Source organism: Pleuronectes platessa, chromosome 3, assembly GCF_947347685.1.
Source record: "Pleuronectes platessa chromosome 3, fPlePla1.1, whole genome shotgun sequence".
Lineage (NCBI taxonomy): Eukaryota > Metazoa > Chordata > Actinopteri > Pleuronectiformes > Pleuronectidae > Pleuronectes > Pleuronectes platessa.
In genome coordinates, this window is record NC_070628.1 from 6,083,802 (window position 1) to 6,103,684 (window position 19,883).

General features: G+C 42.8%; 2 protein-coding genes across 2 annotated transcripts in view; one reads left to right on the forward strand and one right to left on the reverse strand.

The window, feature by feature from the left end:
* myo15ab (myosin XVAb) overlaps window positions 1–19,883 on the forward strand; it is a 47,316-nt gene that overhangs the window by 26,553 nt on the left and 880 nt on the right. The window contains exons 44-75 of the mRNA XM_053418793.1: window positions 334–442; window positions 681–767; window positions 861–925; window positions 1,005–1,316; window positions 1,389–1,412; window positions 2,237–2,318; window positions 2,459–2,554; window positions 2,658–2,718; window positions 3,009–3,102; window positions 3,190–3,307; window positions 4,162–4,277; window positions 4,371–4,430; window positions 5,339–5,414; window positions 5,536–5,651; window positions 5,755–5,873; window positions 6,387–6,528; window positions 6,861–6,972; window positions 7,061–7,135; window positions 11,660–11,865; window positions 11,967–12,085; window positions 13,219–13,288; window positions 13,423–13,495; window positions 13,596–13,669; window positions 13,819–13,901; window positions 14,010–14,140; window positions 14,232–14,326; window positions 16,763–16,840; window positions 16,937–17,033; window positions 17,808–17,968; window positions 18,055–18,188; window positions 18,825–18,958; window positions 19,650–19,783. Of these exons, the coding sequence (XP_053274768.1) occupies window positions 334–442; window positions 681–767; window positions 861–925; window positions 1,005–1,316; window positions 1,389–1,412; window positions 2,237–2,318; window positions 2,459–2,554; window positions 2,658–2,718; window positions 3,009–3,102; window positions 3,190–3,307; window positions 4,162–4,277; window positions 4,371–4,430; window positions 5,339–5,414; window positions 5,536–5,651; window positions 5,755–5,873; window positions 6,387–6,528; window positions 6,861–6,972; window positions 7,061–7,135; window positions 11,660–11,865; window positions 11,967–12,085; window positions 13,219–13,288; window positions 13,423–13,495; window positions 13,596–13,669; window positions 13,819–13,901; window positions 14,010–14,140; window positions 14,232–14,326; window positions 16,763–16,840; window positions 16,937–17,033; window positions 17,808–17,968; window positions 18,055–18,188; window positions 18,825–18,958; window positions 19,650–19,783 (3,453 nt within the window). The remainder of the gene's footprint in view (window positions 1–333; window positions 443–680; window positions 768–860; window positions 926–1,004; window positions 1,317–1,388; window positions 1,413–2,236; window positions 2,319–2,458; window positions 2,555–2,657; window positions 2,719–3,008; window positions 3,103–3,189; window positions 3,308–4,161; window positions 4,278–4,370; window positions 4,431–5,338; window positions 5,415–5,535; window positions 5,652–5,754; window positions 5,874–6,386; window positions 6,529–6,860; window positions 6,973–7,060; window positions 7,136–11,659; window positions 11,866–11,966; window positions 12,086–13,218; window positions 13,289–13,422; window positions 13,496–13,595; window positions 13,670–13,818; window positions 13,902–14,009; window positions 14,141–14,231; window positions 14,327–16,762; window positions 16,841–16,936; window positions 17,034–17,807; window positions 17,969–18,054; window positions 18,189–18,824; window positions 18,959–19,649; window positions 19,784–19,883) is intronic.
* LOC128436885 (tripartite motif-containing protein 16-like) lies at window positions 7,132–10,406 on the reverse strand. The gene has a single exon (XM_053418794.1). The coding sequence runs from the start codon at window positions 10,292–10,294 to the stop codon at window positions 8,621–8,623; it is 1,674 nt and encodes a 557-aa protein (XP_053274769.1). The 5' UTR covers window positions 10,295–10,406; the 3' UTR covers window positions 7,132–8,620.

Here is a 19,883-nt window from a genome sequence, read left to right on the forward strand (position 1 = left end):
CTGATTCCTGATGGAACGGCTGTAGAGGAAGGTCGTCACTGATCTGACACTCAAAGCTCCCGTCACAAAAATGTTATCCACTTTTTTTATCTCTTTCTCAGGAAAGTGCACATCACAAATGCACTGATTAAATAAATACTGTGCAGATGTCTTTTGTATCAAATATTAAATGGAGTCAGAGAAGAAAAAGTCTTTAAACATCAGTTCAGTTTATTCAAAACACATTTCAATATTTTATTAAGGAGTAAAAAACTCAAAAAATGCTATGATTTCTAAGATGTTACTTCGAAACATAGGGACAAAGAAATGTTATTGAGGTTTGGCATTTTACAGGAAGTCGAGTCGGCTGCTGGACTCTCCAGCAGGATGAAGGGGGCCGGGGGAGTTGGAGGGGGGTGGCAACAGCAGGGGCCGTCCACGGGGCCCCCGCCTCCACCTGGAGGTCAGACACAAGAGACAACCGTCACTCACTCAGTCATCAACACTTTGTAATTAACACTGTAGTGATTAAAGTAAATCACCTCATTTTGTGTAAAATATAATGAGCTTAATGGAATAATTTGGGACAAAGCCAGAGACACACAAATACACACAGGAAGTAACTCACGAGCTACATAAATCATTACAAAGTGCAGTAAACACACTTAAAAATCTGTGTGTGTTTGTTTGTGTGTCCACAGCTGTGAGAGTCCTTCCTGTGGGAGGTGTGATGTCGCCTCGCGTTGCAGCCGTGGCACCTGTGGCACCTGTGACACCTGTGACACCTGGTTCGTATCAAATATGGAAAGAAATATGAGGAAAGGAAAAACCTAATTCCCCCCCTGTCCCGTTCACTGTGTACCTGCTCCTCTCTCCTCCAGATGCCCAGCAGGCTGCTTTGGCCCGGCAGCAGCAGGCAATCGTGAACCAGCAGGCCATCATCCTGGTAAACCGTCTGTGAGGATCTGTGTCTGTTCACCTGTCTCGTGTTTTGGATTCTAACGCTGTGGTTTCTGGTCTCCCAGGCTCAGCAGATGACCATGCAGGCCATGGCCCTGGTCAGCCCAGTGTCCAGCCCTCCCATGTCCCCGATCACGAGCCCTCCCTCGAGTCCTCTGCCTCATCACCCTACCAGCCCATACGCCCCGAGCCCCTACGCTGTGATGCCTCCAAGTCCGTACGCTAACATCCCACCCAGCCCTTACGCCAACTTCACTCCCACTCCCTACGCTGCCACACATATCCCGCCAAGCCCCTACCCTCTCCCAGCTCAATGGGAACAAGCTCCCTCACAGCCTCGAGCTCAGCCCCCCGCCGAGCCCCAGACGCAGCCCGGAGCTCAGCCTCAGGCCGCCAACCCCAAACCCCGGCTAAGCTCCACTCACACTAACCAGAACGAGCCAGGAAAGCCCAGAGCTAACCCGGCCGCACAGGTCAGTGACTCTGAGACATGGGAGATAACAGTCCACAGTGACAAAGAGCAATAATGACTCAGCACTGCTGGGTTTGTCAAAGATGTTATGGTGGTTGTCGCTGTGAACTCAAGGCAACAGCTGCTGCTTAAAAATATTATGTTTTGTGGAAATGATAAAAGGTTTATTTGAAATAAAAAGAAGAGCTGTGAAGTTGTTGGATAATAAGATTCTACTGGTCGAACAAAACCGAGCAACACCTACAGAAAAATGCATCTAGGGAAGATGAGAAATATGATAATGTCTATGGCCAATTATTTAGTTGTTTTTTCTGAATGTGACGCAACTTGTCTTCATTTCAGTTTTGCGGGTTTCTCACCGTCTGAATGTTTGGAGATTATTATTGAAAGCAATTATTTTTATGAACAGAAATAGTTCAGTATTTTAATTCGATAGTTTTCAGTCATGTGGAGCTTAAAGTTCTTTTTTTCACCCGGTCTAGATTTTTAGGGGATATGGAGATGATGGAAAATTTTGGTAAAAATAGTTTTTTCATGATTTCAGTTCTAAAAAATCAGAACATTTGTATGCAGATTGGTGCAACAGGACAATAAGCCCAGATTACCTCATAGAACATTTCCAAAGAACACAACAACTCCCCAGCAAAATAAAAAAGAATCAAACTGAACTGCAGATTATCACCCGCTCAGCTCTCATAGTGTATTCTCCACTTATCTTAGCTCTGACATTGACTTTCCCCTAATACCAAGTGACAAAATAAAATCTAAGGATTGCAAAATATGGCAAAACCACTGTGTGTGTGTGTTTTTTTTTTATTTTTTTAGGCACAGTCAGGTAAGGACAGTGCTTCTCGCAGGAAAGCTCCAGGCATCCCCATAAATAAGGACCAACCGGCCAGGAAGTTTGGTAAGAAACAGAGAAAACATGAGAGCGTGAGAAAGCAATAAACCCAACGTCCCTTTTAAATAAAACATCTTATCAGAGAGAGCTGAACACGAGAAAGCTTTAACGTCCTAGTCCCTGTGCTTCTCATGTCTGTGTTTCAGCCCCAGTGGTGACGAATCCTCCGCCCCCTGCTGGAGAGGTGGTGAAGTACTCAGCTGGGACCAGAGATCAGGTAGTCCCCAGCCAAGGCATCCAAGGTAGCTGAGTTTTAAATTCATGTAGTTTATGATAATATTTGATTTATAGTAATTTGGAGATTGTTATCTATTTGTTGCTCACCTTATTCATTGTACTTTAAAGATATCATCAAAAGATACAACTCACCGCCTCCACCGACAGATCAGCTGGCCCCAGGCAAGAGGTGAGGTCGCACACAAACAAACACACTGAGGAGTTTGCATGGTGGAGCTTTGTACGACAGCAGCACGATGTTATCTCCAGTCACAGAATCACTGGTCACACATTGGAAATCCCCGACTGAGACAAACCACCAACAGACACTGATTGCAATGTTGTGGCTCGCAGTGAGCACACAGCACCACAATGATTGTGTTTACACAAGAAACACAGCGCAGATTACACAATACGTTTACAATTACATCATGCAAAGATTTGTAATTTGCAGGGTTGACACTGAGTGCATGTGTTCAGGAGACCGGAGGGGAAGTTCAAGAAGAGGCAGACCGCTCACGATGAAGCTTTACAGATTCTCAAACCCCAGATGGAACACCCTCCTGCTCCCATGGTAAAAAACACACAAACCCCTGAAATCTGATGGTAATAATAGTGATGATTGTGTTGCAAGGAAATGCTTGTGTGTGTTTGTGTCCAGCCCAAACGCACAGCTGCCCCCCCACCCTCCACACCTGCAGTCAAAGAGGTGGGATTGAAGCCCAGCAAGAGTATGAAGACAAGAGCACCTGGGCGACCTCTCCCGAAACATCCTCCAGGTAACCACACACCGCCACACTAGGCTCACTTCACATAGTCCGAGATGAGCTGGGCTCCATCCCCTCCTGTGTCCTGTGGAGCTTCCACAAGAACAGACCGTGTTCAGCCGAAAGCCCGAGAGATCTTGTTGAATTACTTCCTTTCCTCAAGAGAAGCCTTTTTCAAATTGTTTCAAACCTTTTATTTATGCTGCTTCTTTTTCCTCGCCCCGCAGCATTTGTTATTTTAGACTATTTAGACCGTCAAGTTTTCTCATATATCTTATAATACAGATAAGCCCCTGTTAGATCACTGAATGAATATATATAGATATATTGTGAGGTCATTATGCCACAGATAAAATCAGTCAACACAAACCTTTCACAGACATATTAGTATCTGCATTAATGTTTTCTAATATGCTGTGATTCATTTACAGAATAAAAAGATCTGCATTGATTTAACTTAATTTTCTATTATTTTAGAGTTCTATATATTTGGTTGTGTTTGAGTTTACTTAATTTTAAGTTATTTATATAAATCGTGTCAAGCCTCACTTATATATCCTTTTCGTAAGGGTTTGATAAGAACATCTTAAAAATCATTGCCAATTTTTTTATATATATCCGCCTCCAAATATGAATATCAGTCCAGCTCTATTCATTTCCATGAGATGTGTGACACTTACTGCTTCAACAACTAACCATTGTTTTTAGAAGATCTGTCCCTTCCACCTCACACATTATCTTCACGTCTCTTCCTCCACAACCTCCTTTAAACTTGAGCATCGGGGAGAAGCCATCAAACTGTCTGTGAGCGTTTAACCTGTTGAGTAACACTGAAGCTAAAGTGTAATCTGATGTATTTGATGCAGTTTCTCGAGAGCTCCCAGTCGAGACAGAAAGCATCCAGACACAACTTCATCAGAGCGCCAACGAAGAGCACTACACCTACACCAACGTCCCCTGGAGACTGTACCTCAGGAAGGAGGTGTGTACATGCAGAGATACACAATAAAACATCATGATCCCCTGACAAAATGTTTGTATTTTATTGTGTGTGTTGTTTTTTTTATTATGACAGGTTTTCTATCCCAAAGACAGCTTCAACAACCCAGTGGTGCTCGACCTCATTTTCAAACAGGTAACTTCCGAGGTGGTTGAGTTAAAGCTGGATGGATACAACATTAACAGATGTGTTTAATATCAGCGTTATATGTTTTTATTTAAAGTGGATTTCAAGTCATTTACAGCTGGGGCCCTTAAGTTTATGGTACCTTAAAAAAGTTTTTGAATAGGTTCAGGAGATCACCTCCACGGGAGCAGTGGCTACAATGCAATCTAATGGGTTTACTGTGCCAGTCCAAGAAATGTCCACTAAAAGTTAAATTTGTTCTCCCGTTAATAGAATCAAGCTGTTATTCTGGGTCTTTCCAGTAGTTTCCAGAGCTTCATAACCGTACAGCAGCTAGTTCTCTCTCTCTCTCTCTCTCTCTCTCTCTATCTATCTCTCTCTCTCTCTCTCTCTCTCTCTCTCATTTCTCTTCTATCTTTCAATTTGTAGGAGCAATCCGTCGTTAGACTTTGGCACAAAAAAGAAAAGATTCAGCTATAACAGTTTTTCTTTTCTCCTACAACAACCCAAGTCTCACGCAAATCTAGTGTGAGACTTCTCGTTAAATGAGACGTGTGCTGCCAGACTCTTCACAAAGACCCAGAATAACAATTTTGATGAATATAGCTTTAAGTGCACATTTAATGGACTGTGGCAGTTGCCCCGTAAGGTTAAACTGCCGCTGTGTTGTGGCAGCCGGTGGACCAATTCCAAAAGTCTTTATAAGTACCATTAATTTACACAACCACATTTATAAACAAAGGGCCCAGGATGAAAAAAATACATAAAAATAGAGTTCCCCTTTAAAATGTTTCTTAAATCACTGACCATCTTTTCTGCCAATTGCGATTCCGTATTTTTCTGACAACAGAAATATCATAGAAAGTTCAAACTAAATTATTTCTAACATTCCTTCTCCTCTCTTCTGGCTCCCACAGATCGTGAATGACACTCTGTCAGAGGCGTGCGTTCGCATCACTCGTGATGAAAGGCAGAGAATGAAAGCTCTGTTCGGTAGTCTGTCTGTTCTTCCTGGAGACATGTTTCATTTGGACCGTAAAAAACTCTAATACAAACAGATCTGCTCAACAATCGTGAGTTAATGTGTGTGTGTGTGTGTTTGTGTGACTGACAGCTAAACACGGGGTGGAGCAGAATATGGATCCGGTGGAGGAGCACGTGAAGAAGACAGTCGTGACGGCAGCGAGGGAAACCTGGGAAATCTACTTCTCCCGACTCTTCCCTGCCTCGGTGAGTGCGGTAAATCCTCAGAGGGGAAATTGTTACACCATGTGTTACTTTCATTTTTTATTAAGCCTCTGTATGTTTACTTTATGTATGTGTGTGTGTGCAGGGTAGTGTAGGAACAGGTGTGCAGGTGTTATCAGTGTCACACAGCGGAATTAAGCTGTTGAAGACCGTAAGAAGCAGCGCTGCAGCCCCAGACTACTTCAGAGTCCTGCGACCATACACGTATGTGCTTCACTTTTATGTTGTTCTCTGCAAATCGGTCAAAACATTTCATTTATTATTTTTCAATGGCCAGATATATTTGTTTTAATGGTTTGTGTAGAATCAGATAGTACGGATCCGGTGAGTTTTCCATTTTCCCTGATGTGTGTTCAGCAAGGCCTGTCTCACAACTGAGGATTAGATGTGAAGCCAGATAAATGTGATTTAAAGCCTTTTGCCACTTTTGTGAAGATATTTTAAGGACAAATTATCCTCAGTCACCAGTCAGTAAATAGAATCACCATTTCTACATGATCACGTTATGGCCAACTCTGTTACTTTCATAGTAAAGTGACACGATTGACCGACATAAGGTGTCAAAAAGAGGAAAGAAATAGGTTGTAATAGATTTTAAACTAGAACCTCTGCTAAAGCCCAACATTCCCCCTTTTGAAAAAACACATTTAAATTCACTAGATCCCCGGAAAGTGTTAAAAAACGTCATCTATTAAGTCTTGCTGTTTTAATTTTCAGCTATGCAGACATCTTGTTTGTAACCATCCCGTCAGAGAACATGTTGGAGTTCAACCTGACCAATGAGAAGCTGATCCTGTTCTCAGCCAAGGCCCTGCAAGTCAAACACCTCATAGACACCTTCATCTGTGAGATCAAACGGGTAAGAAGCGCACACACTCGCTCTTAGCTTAAAGAGGGCAGACGAAATTCTATTAATTTGCTGACGTCCACGCATAAACACACTCATCACTTTTCATTCAACCTGACACGGCTGTAATTCAGTCCAATTTGGGGGGGGGGGGGGTTGCTAAATCCCCTCAACGCTCTTTTCTGGAAGATGTCAGAAAGAGTTTCTTGTGATACGAGGAATCAGCAGATTTTGTGGGGAAAGTGTGAAAATGCAAAAGCGACAAACAATTTAGTCCAAATATGATCAAATACAACATTGTGTAACAGTGTGGTTGCAGTTATCTGTGTGTTCCTTCCCCTCAGGACTCAGACTACGTGATCGCTGAACGGAACTTTGTGACGGACGACCGCTCGATGCTCAGTTTCCACAAAGGAGACGTCATCAGGCTGCAGGTCATGGACGGGCTGGAGAAAGGTGACACACAGCTCCTGTCGTGGAAATCATGTTCTGGTATGTGTGATGTGAGTCTCTGATCCAAGTGTGTGTGTGTTTTCACCTCCAGGTTATAGCTACGGCTGTGTGGTGAGGAAGAAGGTGGTGTTTTTGGAGGAGCTGAAGAGAGACACTCAAGACTTTGGTGAGTTTTTACTGATTTATTATTCCCAGGTTAAAGCAACACAATGCAACTTTTATTGAGCAACAGCGCCCTCTACATTTACATGATGTGATTAATTCTGTTGGGATCTGTGTCCGACCAATTAAGTGGTTTTATATGTAGAGAAAAAACAAAAGCCGTCAATATTCTGAACACAAATGAACGATCCCGGGCTTCCTGAACCAGGGGAGCTGCCACTTCATTACATTACATTACATTACATTACATTACATTTCATTTAACTGACGCTTTATCCAAAGCGACTCACAACAAGTGCATTAAACCCCGAGGGTACAAACCCAGAACAACAAGAATCAAGAAAGTACAATTTCTTTAAAAATAAAGCAAAACTACAAATTGCTATAAGTAAGTGCCATTTACTTCTTTACAGCATGAAGGACTTCAAAATGTCCTTCATGCTTTAATGGTTTCCTGTTGATTACTGGAGATAAACACAGGTCTCTAATGACTTCTAAGAATTTTTAACTGATCTACAGCTGAGCATCACTCTCCAGCCGGCTTGGCCAAACTCTGACAACTGATGCTACGACTCTCATCAGTTTCACACCCAAGATACAAAGAGCAATAAGACATGATCAGGGTGAGAAGTGGCAATGAAAAGGGTTCGATTCTCCCTCTGTAACACCAAATTCCATTTAAAACTTCTATTTTAAGATTCAATATTTGTATCACGTTGCTTTAGAATCCCATCGATCATCCAGATGTTTGTAACCAGGTGTTTGCATCATCCAAGAATAAACAAAGTGACAGTTCAAACTGTCAGCTTTGAGAGATTTACTAACCTGGCCCGTGTCTGTGCAGCCTGGAGGTATGATAGTATTTTTTTATGTCAAGGAGAAATAGGTGCGGTGATGTTAACATTACCCGCGGTGCTCCTGGAATACAATATCATATCATAAGAAAATTTTTTCCAGATGGACGAGGGCGATGCAATTTGAAAAATATTGATTTGTGTCATTTCTTGAGGACATATAAGATGAGAAAGTATCACAGGTGAGGAGAAGTCACGTCAAACAGATAGTGGATGAGACTGATTCCAATGAAAGTGCAGCTACACTCACATTTGTAATTTATCGTCATGTATTTATTTATTTTCTTTTTTTACACCTGGACAACAGAAATCCTATAAACAAACATTACATAGCACAAGAGACTCAGGTTGTTGGTTATGAGTGACTTGTGGATACCGGGGGTTCGGACAAAACTTTTGATACGATATTTGGGTTTTGGTCGAACTTGGTGACGGTCGCTGTAATTATAAATTTTCTGTCTTTACAAAGTGAGACCTAAATATGTGTGATAAAGGAAGGTCAGTGTTTGATTGACAGCTGATCTCTGTGCGGAGCAGAGACGTCATCACGACAAACTTTGATCAACAAACATGGAGACAAAAGAAGTTAAAGATTTACACACAGAATCTAAATCACTGCTTTTAATGACTCGAGTCTATTTGAGTTTACAGAACTCAGCTGTGTCTCCATCATAACAAACCCTAACTCCAGCATAGAGAGGCTGAGTGAATGTGGTCTGGACTCTGTGCAGGAGAGTCATGGTGTCAGAGACTCTGTAGAAGGACAGAACACCTGCACTGTGATCCAGGTACACTCCTACTCTGGAGGACACAGGACCTGACACTGGAGTCTTGATTCTGTTATAATAAAAGTTATAACTGTTTTCATTACAATTTAACATCCAAGATTTATCATTGAATCCAAATCCACATTCATGTGAGTTTCCTGCTCTGCTGATATTCTTGTATGTGACTGCTATACCAACTTCTCCTCTCACCTCCACCTCCACCTCCCAGTAACAACGTCCAGTCAGACTCTCTCTACTCAGGACCTGACCCCAAACAGTGAACCTGTCTGGGTGATCAGAACAAGACTGTAGTTTACCCGTCCATGTTACTTTTCTGTTTCCCTCAGATAATAACAGACCTTTGTGTGCTGTGTTTGGATCCAGTGTGATTTCCTGTGGATATCTTAAGAAGTCAGCTCTGGTCTCTGGCTCTGGTTGTGACAGTAAAACATCCAATTGAGACACAATCTGTAAAATCTTTGTCTCTGTCTCACTCAGAATGTCCTGTAGTCGACCTCTGACCTGTGAAACAGCTGCTGTCACGTCCTCAAAGTTCCTCAGAGGACGGATCCTGATGCTGGAGTGTGTAGATCCACTGAGTGGTGACAGTGAGGGGTAGTTGTGTAGAAACTGGTTGTGATCCTCTGTGTCTGAGAGCTGCTTCAGTTCATGGTCTTTCCTCTTCAGCTCAATGATCTCCTGCTCCAGTCTCTCCTGAAGCTCTCTGACTCGTCTCACTTCAGTCTGCTGCTGGGATATGATCTGCTGCTTTACATCAGAGCTTCTCTTCTCCAGCAGACGGATCAGCTCAGTGAAGATCTTCTCACTGTCCTTCACTACTTTATCAGCAGAGCCATTGATGGCCTTCTCCTCTTGTTGAAGCAGCTTCACGTCTTTCTCTGTGTCCTGGACTCTCTGCTGGATTGTTTGTCTCCTCAGCCCGAGCTCTCTCTGCCTCTCAGTCCTTTCTGCTGCAGCTGACACTGTGTCATGGCCTTTATGTTCATCCACAGAGCAGAGATAACAGATACACTGCTGATCAGTGCGGCAGAACATCTTCATCACCTCGTTGTGACGAGAGCAGATGTTCTCCTGGAGCTTCTCTGAGGGCTCCACCAGCTTGTGCTTCTTAAATGCAGGGGCCTGAAAATGAGGCTGGAGGTGTTTTTCACAATAAGAGGCCAAACAAACCAAACAGGACTTGAGAGCTTTCAGTTTTCTCCCAGTGCAGAAATCACAGGCCACATCTTCAGGTCCAGCACAGCAGTGATCAGCAGGAGCAGCTTGGAGTCCAGTCTTCTTCAGCTCCTCCAGTGAATCAGCTAACATGGTGCTTTTCAGCAGGACAGGCCTCGGTGTGAAGGTCTGTCTACACTGAGGGCAACTGTAGCTTCCTCTCGCATCCTCTTTGTCCCAGTGGGTGTTAATACAGCTCAGACAGTAGCTGTGTCCACAGCCAGTAGTCACCGGATCCTTCAATAGTTCCAGACAGATCGAACAGCAGAATCTTTCTCTGTCCAGTGGATTTTCTTGCTCCGCCATTTCAGCTTTTGCCAGTGACTTTTGATCAGTTTCACTTCCTCTGAACAGAAACAGTTCTCTGTTCCTCCCCCTCTCGTTCACTCCCTGCAGTGACTCATCTCCCACAGTTTACAGCTTGTTGTTCACTGGTTCTTACACTGACACACATGTGAAGGGAGGAGACAAAGACATATCCTGACTGGGAGGAGCTGGTTGTGTTGTTTGGTTTTTCAGGATTTAATACATTTCGCAGAGATTAGATTAGATTAGATTAGAAAACTTTATTTATCCCAAAATGGGCAATTTCGTTCACAGTTTCCAGTCTCACATAATAGATTACTTAATAAATACAATAAATAGCAATAGGAGGTAGACAAAAACATATATCAAAGGCAGTCCAACACACACATTTAACTCACAATTCATTTCAGCCCGTCAGTAACAACCACCCTGCCCCCGGAAACACCCAGCAACACTGGTGTGCTCTCCACCTACTCCTACTACAGAGGCCTGTTCTCACCTGGTGTTAAGAGCAGATTTCAGTGAGAGGCAGAGTGTGTTATCCTCTAAAGTCAAATCAAATAGATGCATCATATAATAATAAATCACAACTTTATTTATAAAGTTCATCTCAAAACTAATAAAGAAAAACTTGTAAAAATAAGAATAACAAACGCACTCATAGAAGAATGAAAAACTAAGTAGAATAATCTTGGTTAAGTTAAGGTTAAGGTCGTCTTGACTGTCCCTGAGGGGCCATTTTGTTTTGTAAACAGTAGTCACACACAACCCATACACTTCATAACAATCACGTCTGTTTTTATATCATCAAATAACTGATTGAAATCAAACTGATCAGAAACCCTTGATCAGTGAGATAAGAACGAGCTGAAATGACAGAAACCATATTTAACGTCTTCTTTTACTTTTTAGTTTGGTCCGTGTCCCATCTGCTAACATGGAGGAGGAGGAGTTTAGGATCTGTACTAAAGCCAGACACTAGGGGGCGATCAAGGCATCCATCTTTATTTGCAGTGTGTGTGTGTGTGTACCTGAGCAGGACCTCAGCACACTTCAGTCCTTCAGGACCCTGAGCTGCAGCTTCATGCAGAGCTGTGTTCTTCATCCTGAGGAAGACGAAGACATTATGTTTACTGAACAGCACTTAAACAAGGGAAGCAGCGCCCCCTGCAGGAGACCTGATATTTGACATGAATGACAAGTGTCGTCTTACTGTCCCGACTTTAGTTGACCTCCTCTAAAATAAATGGCTGATAGTGATCAGGGTTTATAGCGGTGATGTGGGGGGGCTGTCAAGGGACACAGCAGCCAGGTGTGTGTGTGTGTGTGTGTTTGTATAACTGCATTTTGTAATCTTTCTCCCAGGCTGGAAGTTTGGCGCCGTGTTCGGCCGCTCAGGTGCGTTTCCGGCCGAGTGCGTCCATCCCGTTGCTGCTCCGGACTTCCTGTCACTGCCACTGGACCGGAAGGCCGAGCCTCGCGGAGGAGCCGGACAGTTTGCTGTGTCGTCAGCCGTTGCTGTTGCTGTGGCATCCACCATGGCTGCACACGAGATAGATCAGACCATTGAGGTACACATGCACACACACTTACACACACACACACACACTCACACATACACACATGCAGCCGTCTGTCAGGTGGTTTTTCACTGTCAATCTTTGCCCTTCAGAAAGTTTCCCTGGATGGATTCCCTGATGGAGATCTGGATGAGAGGAGCCTGCAGGACAGTAAATATGACATCTTGGAGTTTGCCAGGAAATACTTCAGACGGGGACCCAGCGGGAAAGGGTGAGACAAAGAGAGAAATAATGTACTCATGTAAACTCACACATGGAAAGACACACATCACCTAGTTTATTATATATACTGGTAGAAATGATTGAAGTACATTTACTCGACTTGTGTTCAGAAGTACAATTTTAAGATACTTTAAGATACTTTATATTAATAGAAATTATATAAAATTTATGAAAAGTATAATTATTCATGCTGTATGTACCTAATCAGAAAATGCTATATTTTTCTTATTGTAATAATACTATTTAATAATGATGTCATCGTGACATTATGTTTACAATATGAGGACACTGTGTGACTTTTAAGTGATGTCAGGATTAAATCATTCCAATACCTGGGAAAATGACTTCATTATGACTTATTCATGACGTCACTTATGATATGACATCATGTAATGGATAATCAATTTCCAATCAATATAGGTTTTATATTATCTCTGTTGACCTTGACCTTGACCTTTGACCAATCGGCTATAAAAATTAATCATCCGGAGAAACTTCCCCAAGTTATTCCCTTTCCCACACAAACACACATACACACACACACACACACACACACACACACACACACACACACACACACACACACACACACACATATATATATCGAGAGAGAGACAGGGGCAAAAACCACACCCTGCCTCCAGCGATGATATGAGTGATCATATTGATAACAGGTCAACTGGTCGAACTCTCCTGCAAGGGCTGCAGAATTACCAGGAGAGTGGAGCTGTCACTCAAACAATAGTCTGACCACACACAGAAAACACCTGTGGATTGTAGGTGTAACATTCAAAACATATTATTTTGTTAAAATATGATGCACTGTGACAGTTTAGATTAAATTACACATTTCAAAAGTGGTTGAAATCAGCTCCATCTCATTTCTAAAGATTTTAGGTATTCACTAAATACAAGTACATAGATGGGGGCCGGTCAGAATAGTGAGAGCATCACAGTCAGTTTAATGTAATTGCTTCTGCACTTTCATGGAATAAGAAATAAGGACTTTTCTTCTTAAAATGTTGTATGTCTATAATATATATTTTTATTGAAGTGAATAATCTCTGCTCTCTTTCCTGTTTTGATCTCAAGTCTTCACTTTGTCACTGATCTTCTCTTCAGAGATTCCCTGAAAGGCAAAGGCAAGAACAGAGACTCCAGGGAGCCCAGTGAAATGATCAAGTTCTCTAAGGTGCCTCTTCTTCTTCTTCTTCCTGTAACTTACAGACTCTTAACAAACCAGCTCTCTTCTCCAGTCGCTGTGTGGTCCTCGGTTTCTATCAGCTCGTCCTTATAACACTTCTCTCATGATGTTCTCCTCTTCAGACTCCGCTGACCGAGTCGCTGATAGAGTTCATGGATGTACACATGAACAGAGTGGCCGCTGATCTCTTCATATGTAAGTTTTTCTCCTCATGTTACAGTGACTCTGCTCCTAAGACGTCCTCTTCTGATAAATTCATATGCTCTGTGTGTGTCTGATTGTGTGTTTTGTGTAGTGGCCATGCGTTTCATGGGTGATTCGCCATCAAGGGGACTGACGGAGCACGAGGCGGTCAGCACGTTCCTCAAGGTGGGGACACGCAGAGTTATGTGGTAGACAAACTTTTTCTCTTCGACAGTTTGCTAATGTGTGTGTGTTTGCGTGTGTGTGTGTGTGTGTGTGTGTATGGTGTGCGTGTGTACGGTGTGCGTGTGTACGGTGTGTGTGTGTGTCCTCAGCTCATAGGAGAGTTCACCTTGATGCGGGATGAGGCTTACTGCCAGCTCCTCAAACAGCTTAATGGCAACACCAGCTCCAAACCGTGAGTCTGCTGAACCACCACACGTTCCACATCACAAACCAACGCACGCCACGCGTCTCTTTCTTCACCATGATGCTGTGTGTGTCTGTGCTCTCCTGTGTGGAGCAGTGATAGTTGCCAGCGAGGCTGGAGGCTGCTGTACATCCTGACTGCTTTCCATCGCTGCTCTGAAGTCCTCAAGCCGTTCCTCCTGAAGTACCTGCAGCAGGCCTCTCGCAGCGCTGGGGCTCAGTATCAGGGTGAAACACACAGACACACACACACGTGATTAACATGTGAATATCTGCTGCCCAAGCAACTAGCATGTAACATTTTCTTTTAATATGACAGGTATAGCTAAAGCATGCGAGCAGAACCTGAAGAAGACTTTCCAATATGGCGGCCGCATTGTTTCGCCCAACAGCATGGAGCTGAAAGCTATGATGGTCAGTGCACTGGTGGAAGAAGTATTCAGGTCCTAGAAGTATTCAGAATTAGTAATTAGAGTGTAAACCTACTCAAATACATGTACAATTTCTTCTCTCATTCAATTATAGAGTCGAAGTATTGGCAGCTAATTTTATTTCATGTTATAATATTACTAATATTAATGTAAGCAGCATCTAGATGATTTAAAAAATGGAGCAAATTTAGAAGAATGAGTTTGATGAAGTTCTCTTTACATTAAATCTATGTATGACAACAATGAATTTCCTGTCCATCCAAATGCTGACAGATATTATCCTCGACGTTGAGCGCACACAACGTTGAGGATGATATCTTGGTGACATGTTCTTCCATAATGATGAAGACGTCCACTGTAGCATGAAAACAGTCTGCTAACAAAATCACTATCAACTCCTCTTGGAGTAATAAGTTCCCCAAACAATAAACGAAGTGCTTGGCCGTTTTAAGAAAAGACAAAATGATTTATTTAGGGAGCAGAGGGCTGGGGGCTGAGAAGCACAGACAGTGTGTGGAAGTCAAAACATAATTAAAGAGGAAACAATTTTTTACAATAAGGAAGCTAAAGAATATCCTCATCCTTTTCCTTGAACCATCTACTACCACATATTTGGTGTAATTTAAACCACAAGGCATCATATTTGATTATTCTTATGTTTTTTCTCAAAGTTGAACCTACAGTGCCTTGCATAAGTATTCACCCCCTTTGGACTTTTCTACATTTTGTCATGGTATAACCACAGATTAAAATTTATTTCATCGTGAGTTTATGTAATGGACCAACACAAAATAGTGCATCATTTGGAAGTGGGGGGAAATATTACATGGATTTCACAATTATTTACAAATAAAAATCTGAAAAGTGTTGAGTGCATATGTATTCACCCCCTTTACTGTGAAACCCCTAACAAAGATCTGGTGCGACCAATTGCATTCACAAGTCACATTTGCAAGTCACATAATTAGTAAATAGGGTCCACCTGTCTGCAATTTAATCTCAGTATAAATACACCTGTTCTGTGACGGACTCAGAGTTTGTTGGAGATCATTACTGAACAAACAGCATCATGAAGACCAAGGAGCTCACCAAACAGGTCAGGGATAAAGTTGTGGAGAAATATGAAGCAGGGTTAGGTTATAAAAAAATATCCAGAGCTTTGAACATCTCTCTGAGCACCATAAAATCCATTAAAAGAAAATGGAAAGAATATGGCACAACCGCAAACCTACCAAGAGGAGGCCGTCCACCCAAACTGAAGAGTCGGACAAGGAGAAAATTAATCAGAGAAGCAACCAGGAGGCCCATGGTTACTCTGGAGGAGTTGCAGAGATCCACAGCTGAGGTGGGAGAATCTGTCCACAGGACATCTATTAGTCGTCTACTCCACAAATCTGGCCTTTATGGAAGAGTGGCAAGAAGAAAGCCATTGTTGAAAGGGATCCATAAAAAATCCCGTTTGGAGTTTGCCAGAAGCCATGTGGGAGACACAGCAAACATGTGGAAGAAGGTGCTCTGGTCAGATGAGACCAAAATTGAACTTTTTGGCCTCAATGCAAAACGCTATGTGTGGCGAAAACCCAACACTGCCCATCACCCTGAGCACACCATCCCAACAGTGAAACATGGTGGTGGTAGCATCATGCTGTGGGGATGCTTCTCTTCAGCAGGTACAGGGAAACTGGTCAGAATAGAGGGAAAGATGGATGGAGCCAAATACAGGGAAATCCTTGAAGAAAATCTGATGCAGTCTGCAAAAGACTTGAGACTGGGGCGGAGGTTCATCTTCCAGCAGGACAATGACCCTAAACATACAGCCAGAGCTACAAAGGAATGGTTTGGATTAAAGAATGTTAATGTCTTAAAATGGCCCAGTCAAAGCCCAGACCTCAATACAATAGAGAATCTACGGCAAGACTTGAAGATTGCGGTTCACAGACGGTCTCCATCCAATCTGACTGAGCTTCATCTTTTTTGCCAAGAAGAATGGACAAACCTTTCCATCTCTAGATGTGCAAAGCTGGTAGAGACATACCCCAAAAGACTTGCAGCTGTAATTGCAGCGAAAGGGGGTTCTACCAAGTATTGACACAGGGGGGTGAATACTTATGCACCCAACCAATGTCAACTTTTTTGTTCTCATTATTGTTTGTGTCACAATAAAATTTATTTTGCACCTCCAAAGTACTATGCATGTTTTGTTGATCAAACGGGAAAAAGTTTATTTAAGTCTATTTGAATTCCAGTTAGTATCAGTACATAATGGGAAAAAGTCCAAGGGGGGTGAATACTTATGCAAGGCACTGTATATATTTATACATTGTTATTTCTGGACGGAGGTTTCAGCCAAGTACAGTACAACTTGTCCAGTGTGTGAACCGTATCTATATTGAATGACTGTGTGCTTGTTCCTCCTCAGGCAGGTCGAAGTTCAAAGCGCCAGCTCGTTCTGTTTCCTGGAGGAATCGAACGCCATGTGAAAATCAAAACCTGCTCTGTAGGTGTTCAGCTTCTGTTCACCAGCACAGCCATCTTTAAGGAGCCGGGTGCTCACAGACGTGCGGGTTTGATGCTGCTGTGTTTTTTTTTTCAGGTTGCCCTGGAGGTGATTGAGGAGCTGTGCTATGAGATGGGTTTACACAGGCTGGAGGCCATGGAGGAATATGCCATATTTTTAGTCACCAACAGAGGTGGGCTCCCTAGACGTCTGCTTCTCCCTCTCTGTCACACACACACATATCAAACGTTGTATGAGTGCACACATTTAATCTCCTCTTCATTGTCAGTGGAGCAGAACCAATCACAGATCACAGATCAGGCTGCTCTTTGGTTTTCCAGCTGCGGGAGAGAAGTCAATCGAGTGCTGATATGGCTGCCCTGGAAAAATAACAGCAGCGTGCTCAATATCAGCGTCTCATTTCCGATACAGATACCACACAACACTGACGTCTCTGTCTGTAACAATCAGAAACACAATTTCCTCTCATGTATCCATCTTGCAAAATGTTTCCCAATGAGTCAATTATATCCCACTAGTGAATAAATACATCGTTCACTTCCGTTTCTTCTGCTTTATCATGTTTCCCGTGTTGAGAGCTCCAGCGCTGATTTCTCCCCTTGCAGCGCTCCAACAGCACACTTTGCATTCTGCTGTCTATTTTTCCTGTTTTAACATTAACCATCTCCACATGAGAACAGCTGACAGCTGCTCACGCCTCTATGCTATTCAGAAACACAGCACGTCACACAGCACGCGGCTCCGCAAATATTTACATGACTTTTCAAGTTTTATGTCGTGTCTCTGTAGTTTGTATTCTGCTGGTGGAGGTCGGAAACTGGTCCGGAGCTCTGGACTGCAGTGAAACATATACTAGTTCTTTATCTCAGTAGTTTATGTTCAATTTAGATAATACTCATATCTCGTTGACACCAATAACCATCTGTTGTTTTGCATGTGAGTCCAGGTCAGAATGTGCGTCCTCTGAACAAACACGAGTACATCCTGGATGTCGCGACCGAGGCCGAGGTGGTCGACTCCAGCTACAGCTTTTGGTTCAGACGAGTCGTCTGGACTCAACCGCTCAAGTTTGAGAACGAGCTGTGTGTGGCGATGCATTATAACCAGGTACACCAGGTGAAGTGTCACATACACACATAGTATATATCTGTCGTTTATGTGTGTAGGTAAATGTTGTATGTGTGTGTTTGTAGATCCTGCCGGACTACCGTAAAGGCCTGCTTAATGTGCTCCCAGACGGGAAAGTGAGCGATCAACAGCTCCACCAGATCTCCAAACTGGCAGCTTTGCAGCACAGAGCCAAAGACATCGTCTTCGTCCCCAGCATGTGAGCAAACAGACACAAGGGGAAATGGCCGACGTGTTTTCAGTTTACAGAACCCATCCTGGTCTAAAGAGTGTGTTTCATTTGCTTCACCAGTTCTTTCTGTTTACTCACTCCTGTCTGTCTCGTTTGCCTCTAGATGGAAACTGGAGAAATCATAATTTGATTTTTACCACCCTAATGAAAAGTGCAGACAATGAACATGCACAGAAAGTTAATGAAAAACGAAATTCACTGCTTTAATCTTGTCGTTTGTGATTAATCCAGAAAAAAATTATGTAACATCCTATTAAATATTCAAATTAAAGGAGAATGATAGATTTTATTCTTTAACTGTTTTGAAAAGTGTAGAATTCTTCCTTCTGTCTCTCGTGGAAGTGAAACATTTTCACTTGATGGTTGCTTGACTTTATGATCTTTTCCTTTTCTTTTTGTATCTTTCTCAACTGTTGAATGTTGTTTCTTGCTCTCACTCTAGTTATCACTGCCTCCCCGTTCGCCCACACACACTCAACCAGCCGCAGAGCAGAGCCGACTCACTGAGCCGTTGAAAATCATTCTGAGACATGTTGGAAACCACAGAGCGAAGCAGACTTGTGTTTATCTTAGATTCTGTTTCTTCCCCCCACCTTCCTCCAGACATGAGTTATCCGAGTACATCGCCGCGCCTCTGTTCAAGAAGCAGCCGCCCCAGCAGTGGAGTACCATGGTGACGCAGCACATGCAACAAGTGCAGGCCCTGAATCCGCACCAGGCCCGAGCGCAGTTCATGGGTGAGATCTTTGTTTGTGTATCAGTGGAGCTCAAACCTCTGCCAAGGCCCAACTGTCCCCACATTTAAATTCACGATACACCCAAACAAAACAACAGCAAACGTATAAATCATCCGTCACACCATCAGCAGATTAAGAAGGACCAGACTATGTCCTTCAAGTTACATTGTTATTATTCATAAAGCCACATTCAGTGATTGAACAATGTGATACAGTTAAAAGCTCTGAAACAAATCAGTAAGTTAAGGCTGTATTCTCCTGTTTCCAAGTTTCAAAGAATGAACTTTGAAGTTGAATCAATCATTGGTTATGTGTCACACTTACAGATATTTCCTCTGTTCACAAGAAGGAATGAAGTGATTTTGTTTGTTCTACCATTAAGAGATATATATATTTTTTTTAATGGTCTAACTAAAAGCACCAAAGTTCAATAGTTCTTTGAGCTTTCCTCTCCAGTGGCCTCCGAAATGTTGCATAAATGCGTGGTAATTACACAGGTTTTTAATCTTCTTTTCCTTGATGTGGAACACAGACTGTTTAAACACTGTTCCTCCAGCCTCAGGGTTATTTTGGGAAAACTCAAGCAGAGCCCAAAAGCATTATACAACTAAAAATGTAAATGAATTTGATGTGCAAAATCTGTGAATTGTCCCTTTAACATGATCTTTTTGTTGTGTCTGTGCGTGTGCAGGCCTGATCAGTGCGTTCCCCATGTTCGGCTCCTCGTTCTTCTACATCCACAGCAGCAGCTCCACTACCTACTACGCCCCCTGCATTGTCGCTGTCAATCAACATGGGCTGCACTTCCTGCACAAAAATACCCATGTAAGGAAACCCCCAGCACACACACACACACTAATATGACTCAGCTCATCGTGACTGAAACCTGAGACCAGACGTAGAGTCTCATGTATCTGCAGTCTGA